Raw genomic sequence first — 7201 nt, forward strand, 5'->3', positions numbered from 1 at the left:
CACCCCAAATGCTTGGAAGGAATGGCTTGCCAGGACTGAGCAGTTCAGGTATCTTTTCTCCATACCTGCCACCAACCTCTAACTGGAGGCGGGGTACCCAGGCTGGTCCTGCTGGGTTGCACTGGAAGTGCCCAGTGCCGGTGGGAGCATAGACCAAGCCGTAGTAGCTCAGCTCACCTTCCCCATTGTGCGTGGGGACGCCGCGCACCCTGCCCTTACACTTGTAAGGGCTATTACGGCTATTTTTATCACCATTTCCTGAAAAGCCACTTCAGTGGCTGCTCAGTTTGCGCTGAGAAACACCATTCCCCCGGGGAGAAACCTACCCCAGGGCACTTGTTTTCACAGCCAGGCCCTGTGCGGAGCCAAGGGAGGCAGCGCCTCGCACGCATACTTGGCACGAGGAGAGGGTCCCTGCTGCGAGGTCGAGAAGGGAAAAATTAGTTCCACCCCAAAGAGCCGTGGAAAGCAGCTGCGTGCCGTGGAAGCGAGCGTTAAGCCCTGCCAGTGCCAGAGCTGGCTGTGTGCGGGTCCAAGGGGTGACATCAGGGAACCCAGGGACGGTGCCTTTACGTTGGCCAGGCTGCGAGCAACCGTTGATGTAATTTGCTCGTGGAAGTTTTTTTGTCCCAAGCAGCAGAACGGGAGCTCGCTGCAAGCTCTCCTGGGGCACACGTGTGACCTGCCAGGCTGCCGAAACCAGCTCCTCTCCACTGCGGCGAGGTCCGTTCGGCATGGCCAATAGCCCAGCCTGCGCCCAGAGCCCAGCCTCGCACCCCAGCCCTGTGCATCCCTCCAGCCTCTGGGCCGGGTTTAAACCCTCCTCCCTGGAAACAGGGCTACCTCCTTGCCAGCAGTGCTGGCCAACTGGCCTCCATGATGGCAAGCGGGGTCCTGGAGGAGGAAGAGGAGGAGAGCCTGCCTGCTCCCTCGGGCAGCACTACAGGGATCTGCAATGCTGCCAGCCTCTGAGAGCAGCACTTCAGGTGGGGAAGCTTCCCTGGACCAGCGTGGTCCCCCACCCAGAGGGATGAAGGACAGTCACCTTTCCGTGCAAGTCCTTGATGCCCCATGCTAAAACCAGCTGAGCACGGCTCAGGAAGCCCGGAGCGAGGTGTGCCCGGGCAGGGGCAGCTCCCACCTCCTCCCCTGCGCCCACGCTGCCCGTCCTGCAGCAAGCGCTGACCTGACCTGGGCACTGGGCCAGGCCAGCGCCTCTGCAGCAATCAGCACCCTCTTTGTCCCTCTTCCCAAGCCACTTCGGCCGAGTGACCCGGGCTTTCCCCTAGGAAAAAGCCCCCCCCCCCGCGCCCACTCCCAGCCCTGCCTGCTCCTGTCCCCGCGGGAGCTGCTCCGCAGTCCCTATTTACAAAAGCTGCATTCAGTTCCTTGCAAACCCACGCTCACTTTTTCCAGTAAGTCTTTCTCCAGGAGCTGGATGATGATCCAGCCCTTCCCTGCGTGTGCCGGCCGACGCCAATTGCCATGGAGAACTGCGGTGCTAACGCGGCGCAGACAGGCAGCTCACGGAGGAAGAACGCTGAGTTAACACAAGCCAGCTATATTTAAAACATTTAATACAAATATGTTTTGACAAGTCCTGTAGTTGTTTCCAGCGAGCACTGGAGATGCGCTTTCCCTCCCTTAAAAACAGAACAAGGCCCAGAGCTCCAAAAAACATCAAAATTTGTGACGACTTCTCTCACTCCTTCCTGCCTGTCACCCTCTCACCCTGCCCAGTCCTGCCTGCACCCCACCAGGGCCCAGTTAATGGAAGAAACCTCCTGCATCAAACCTTCAGGAGAAACCTCCTGCATCAAACCTTCAGGAGAACGCAGCAAAGCCGAGAAGAGGTGACTAGCTCCTCTTCACCGCTTGCATCATTGCCCCAGGACGCAGGACTGCCTGCCTTCAGCTCGAGGGTTAGGGGAGCTATGGTCCTCACGGACCCGGCAGAGGAATTAGTTAAATTAAGGCGTTTTGCTCTTCCTCAGACATCCCCAAGGATGAGCCTCCCATCAATCCACACCAGATCCCGGACCGCAGTTGGGATTTGCTACATTTAGAGGAGATTGCACGGGGAAAGCCTCAACCCTTGCGGAGCTCAGAGGGCTTCTGCCTCCTTTGCCGCCTTGGTGAGCCTCTCCGTGACGAGGCCGAGGTCCTTCCCTTTGTCCAGTTTGATGTAGGTGTCCGTCCTGATGGCGTGGATCCCCACCCAGTCGGGCAGCAGCTCTGCGAAGAGGCGCAAGTGTTTCTCCATCTCGCCTGCGAAAAGGAGCGGCAGCCGCCGGGTCAGAGCTCAGCTCCCCAGCCCCTTCCTCCTACAAAGACCCTCCCGCGCCGGCGAGGAGCCTCCCCCTGCCCGGCTTTCCTACCCGGAGGCATTTGCACGTCGTAGCTGTCAGCCATGCGGGCACAAGCCACCTCCATGGTCAGCGCCTGCTTCTTCTCGGCCACGAAGACGTTGCGCAGGATGCGGGCCATGGCCGGCAGCCGCCCCAGCATGGCGAGCCGCTCCTCCTGCCGCGGGTCCCGCGTCATCAACGCCTGCAGCTTCTGCGCCTCCTTCGCCCGGATCTTGGGGAACGGAGAAGATATAGGATGAGACACAAGCAGATCCCCTCGGCACCGGCGTTACGGCCAGGACTGAATTACTCACCCTCTCGAGCAGGGCCTGGGACACCCCTTTCAGAGCACTGGAGGTGCTGGCAGGGGACGGTGCTTTGGAAACCACCGGTTCCCCCGCACCGGCTTCAGCGGTTCTTAAGGCCAGGTTGGCAAGAGCTTTTTCCATCTGCTCATGTGGAAGAGGGAGGAGGAGTTGGGTTACAGCTGGGAGCCGCTCGCGCTGGAGGAAGGAGAAATTTCCCCTCCGCCGCCCCCGCCGCCACCCTGCAGCCCAGCGCGTCTGACCCATCCCTGCCTGCGCGGAGGACAGCTTGGGGTGCTTCACCTCCTCTCCCAGCCCCAAAGTCAGTACTGACGGCTCCTCTAGCCTGAAACCAGTCCTACACCACAACCTGCAGCGGCAACAGCCAGGCTTGCGTTCCCACCTGCCTACATCTTACGGTGCTCCGAGTCTCGTGGCTCTGAAACCATCCTTCCCGACCCCTATCCGGTAACATCTTCCCGGAGAGATGGCTGGTTTGAGGTCTGCCAGCCGCAGATGGAGCCAGACCCCTCGTCCTGACTCACCTTGGGGGTCAGCATCCCCCGAGCCGTGCTCAGCACCTCCTGGGCCGTGGTGAGCCTGTCCTCGTGGGGCGGCTGCGGCAGCTCCGCCGGGCTGATGTCCGGCACCTCGTCCACGTTGAAGCGGGGATGCCAGCGGGTCAGCTTCTCCTCCGGCACCACCATGGGAGGGCTGAGGGCGGCCAGGAATGCCTGGAGAGGGGTGAGAGCTGTGTCACGGCACCCGGGCCAGGTACGGGGGAGCCAGCCATTGCCCCGCACTCCCGGCACGGCTTGGCAACACATGGCAGCTGCCTCGGAGGAAATTCAGAGCCAGGAGAGATTCCAGTTGCCATCCTCCCCACTCACGCCTGCCTGCCTAGAGCATCCCACAGGAACTAGCGATGCCCTTCAGCCTGGATGCCAGCCCGCTCCTTCCACCCACTTCTCTAGATAGCGACCAGAGCGACCCCAGACCCCAAAAGCGGAGGGTGCCGGGGTGGGGGCCTCACCTTGTGGTGCTGCTTGACGATGTTCACCAGGTTGCGGTTGAATTCCTTCCTGCGCTCCAGCAAGCGCGACGCCGACAAGTGCGGGCGGCCGTCCACTTTCTCCTCTGCAAGGAGAGACACGAGCATCACCTGCGGCATCACGGCAAAGCGCAGCAACACCGCGACGGGGCCCAAAGCTCGAGAGCCTCGGGAAGGACAGGATCAGAGCCCCGCCACGGGGCTGAGTCGCTGCCAGAATCACTGCCCGATCATCCTCCCATTTGTCCCAAAAGTGTTTTCAACTTCCAACACGCTCAGGCCCTTATGCGTCAGATAACTATCTAATGGACCAAGCAGAGAGCATCCCTGGGGATTCAGGGATCCCAGCCAGGACCGAGTGCGCCCCAGCTCTCGGGGCCCCCCCTCCACGCCGTACGTACCTTCCCCCAGCACCGGTTCCAGCGTGAGCTGGTAGTCAGACTTCTTCACGCTGTTGCCGAAGGTGGGGATATTCTTCTCCTGGCGGAGCCTGTACGAGGTGGGGTATACCGCCTTGATCTGCCCCACGTGCCGCTCCTCAAACTGCCTGCAACAGCACCCGGAGAGGTCAGGAACCCCAAGGGCAGACACCAGGGCATCAGCCCCGACAGCTTCGGCTGGGATCCCGAAACGGGCTGCCCGCCGCTGCCAACTTACTTGCGCATCATGTCCTGCACCCCCTGCTTGACCTTCGCGAAGGTGATGGTCTCGGCGCGGTTGAAGAGCATCCCGGCGACGGTGTCCACGCTGCGGAACATCTCCGCCAGCACCTTGAACTTGTAGGGCAGCGTGAGCCCCGGGGGCAGGTCCTGCGCGAGGGTGTGGAACCGCTGGTACGCGGGGGCCTTCTCGCTGGTGGGAAAGGAGAGGGGGTCAGGGTCCCCCCCACACACAACAGCCACCGGGCATGGTGAACACAGCACCGCGATGGCCCTGAGGGTGCAGCCGGGGACTGAGACCGGCCAGGACAGGGGTCCCACTGCCAACAGGGCTGACCTCAGAGCCTGCCCCAGATAGGGGAGACCCCTCTCCACCCCCCAATCCCCAAACCCTTCTCAGAGGAGGGTACCAGTACCTGGGTCACATCACCCATCCTGGGGACATCGATGCCCCAGCGCTCATGGCAAAGTCAGGGTGGCTCGGACCACACTCAGAGAAGCCATTTGCACGCAGCGGGGCCAGCCAGCGCTCCCGCAGAGCCCCCACGTCCCCCTCACAGGGGTGGGAAGACCCCTGCAAAACCACTGCGGGGCTGAGCAGCAGAAGAGGGCTGCGGCAGTCACCGGGACACCCCAATTCCCCCTCAAATCTGGTCCCCAAAGTCGCTCCTCACCCAGCCTCTGCCACAGAAGCTGCCACCCCGGTGTCCCCAGATGGCTGCGCTCCCGGCGTGGCTCCGCTTCCCGCTTTCTTCTCACGAATCCGCAGCTCCAGTTGCCTCACTCGCTCCAGACGGCTCTGCAGGTCGGTGCTGGCCCCGGCGGGGACGGGTGGCAGCTGGGCCAGCGCCGTCACCCTCCGCAGGCGGCACTGCAGCTCGGCCAGGTCCTCCTGGGTGGGGAAGGGGCACACGGTCAGAGCAGGGCTCGCACACCGGCAAGAAACACAAAAAATTGGAGCAGAAAGCCAGGCTCGTCCCGTACCCACTGCAGACGCCTGGTTGATCCCGGAGGGGCTGTGCCGGGTTGTGTCCCCCCATCCTGCCCCCGGCCGGGGGAGCGGGTGATGCTGGCTGGGGGGTCCGTTGTCAGATCCAGTGAGGGCGGTGTGGGGGGACGAGCAGTGGCCAGAGGTGAGGGGCTGGTGGCCTGCGAGAGAGCAGAGAAGCGTTAGAGGCTGCCCAGGGATGTGCTGGGAACCCACCCGCCAGGACCCCCTCCCCAGTGTCGTGTCCCCCCCCACGGCCTTGCACTGGGTGGGGGGGAAGCCATAAAGGGGTTTGCACTAGGGGCAGGGGGCAAGCCCTGGTGGGGGGGGGGGGGGGGTGTCTGCATCAGAGGAAAGGGGGGCAAGCCCTGGAGGGGGTCTGCACTGGGGGAGAGGGTCAAGCCCTTGAGGGGGGGCTGCTCCGGAGACGGTGCTCCGGTTTTACGGTTCCTCCTCACCCACTCACACACATTCCCCCCCCCCCCCCCCCCCCATTTCAGGGCCGCAGCCCGGGGGGAGCACTGCATCCCCGACCCCGGCAGCTCCCTACCGCGGCCGGCGGCCCCGGTTCTGCATCCCGGTGCAGCTCCAGCCTCTTCCGCGCCGACTTCCCGCTCGGTTCCCCGGGCCGGACCTCAGCCGACGGCTCCGTTTCCATCTCACGGCGGCTCCGCTTCCTTCCCGCCAACCCCCGCACCGCCGGCGAGCCCCCGCGGGCCGGGGTGCGCGGCGAGGCGGGCAGCGGCGGCGGGTGGGCGCTGAGCCCCACCGGGGCACCGTCCTCCTCCTCCCGGTGCACCGGGGGACAGGCAATGGCGGCCTTAAGCCGGCCACCACGCTTGGCCGGGGCTCCGGTGGCCGCCTTCGTGCGGCCAAAGAAGTCGGTGAGGCGGAGCTGGGCCATGGCGGTGGCGGTGGCGGTCCCGGTCCGGTCCCGGCGCGCCGACACGTGCACCCACTACCGCGCGCGCCAAAGCCTCCGCTCTTGGCGGGAACCCGCGCGGCCGCAGCACCGCCCACCCGGGGGGGTGGGAGATCACGTGGGGCGGAATTGGCGCCACAGGGCTCTTAAAGGCGCCGTGCACTCCCTATAGCCGTGACTCCACGTGGGGGGCCGGCCGGCTGGCTGCGGGGGATCGGACCCGTTCCGGGGGTCTCCCCCTTTCCCGGTGCCTCAGCGCCCGGTTCAGGGGACCGGCTGGTGCACCGTGTGCCTGCTGCAGGGATGGAGGCTGCCCGGCCCTCGGCTGCTACGGGGAGGGGGGGGCACAAGCTGGGGGACCCTGAGCAGGGGAAGAGCAGGGCAAACAGCACCTGAAATGGCGCTGGCCCCGGCTAGCCCCTGGGCTGGTGGTCACCCCTCTTATCTGCTCTCCCCAGCGGGCTTGGGGCCGGAGAGCTGCTTGTTTCCAGCTCGCGTGGGGCCGAACCCAGCCCGGCTCCCAGCGAGAGCTCTGCGGTGGCCGTGGGGTCCCTTGAGGGACGCTGCCACTGCTGCCTTCCCCCAAATCTGCGGTTCCAGGCAGCGGTTGATGCTCCGGCTAGGGGCAGCCATGGGAACAAGGGGCTCCAGAGGCACCCACAGCACCCCCTGCCCCGGCATCCCCCTGCCCCATGGCGTGGCCATGCGCTAATGGCAATGCCCGGACGTGGGAGAAGCTTGCTCGCCATAAAACGCATCGCCGGGCACTCAGGCCGTGCCCGCAGCACATTATGGGGCCGCGCCGTTCTCCGGCATCTCTCTCTTAAAGCCTGAGCAAGGCCGGCAAAGTGGAGCGGGGCCACTCGGGGCCGGATTCGGCCGCGCGAGGCAGGGCTCTGGGGTGCCGTTCCCCGTGCCCATTTACTTC

At 64.6% G+C, this 7201-nt stretch overlaps 1 protein-coding gene across 1 annotated transcript; it reads right to left on the reverse strand.

Moving 5' to 3' along the window:
- Positions 1-1560: 1560 nt before the first annotated feature.
- Positions 1561-6255, reverse strand: CDT1 (chromatin licensing and DNA replication factor 1). The gene is made up of 10 exons (XM_050904299.1): positions 5902-6255; positions 5348-5512; positions 5038-5255; positions 4362-4556; positions 4106-4251; positions 3687-3790; positions 3199-3387; positions 2663-2797; positions 2379-2580; positions 1561-2268 (listed from the first exon to the last, which is right to left on the reverse strand). The coding sequence occupies exons 1-10, from the start codon at positions 6253-6255 to the stop codon at positions 2105-2107; spliced, it is 1872 nt and encodes a 623-aa protein (XP_050760256.1). The 3' UTR covers positions 1561-2104.
- Positions 6256-7201: the final 946 nt, after the last annotated feature.

This window comes from Gymnogyps californianus, chromosome 12, assembly GCF_018139145.2.
Source record: "Gymnogyps californianus isolate 813 chromosome 12, ASM1813914v2, whole genome shotgun sequence".
Taxonomy (NCBI): domain Eukaryota; kingdom Metazoa; phylum Chordata; class Aves; order Accipitriformes; family Cathartidae; genus Gymnogyps; species Gymnogyps californianus.

What these genes read in the sequence shown, in the direction of transcription:
- CDT1 (XM_050904299.1), bottom strand. Translation starts at nt 6,255, where the DNA reads ATGGCCCAGCTCCGCCTCACCGACTTCTTTGGCCGCACGAAGGCGGCC. An exon ending in GGAACCGGTGCTGGGGGAAG is followed by an intron (nt 3,791 to 4,105) that starts GTACGTACGGCG and finishes CTCTCCTTGCAG; the next exon opens with AGGAGAAAGTGGACGGCCGC. An exon ending in CCCAGGCCCTGCTCGAGAGG is followed by an intron (nt 2,581 to 2,662) that starts GTGAGTAATTCA and finishes CCGTTCCCCAAG; the next exon opens with ATCCGGGCGAAGGAGGCGCA.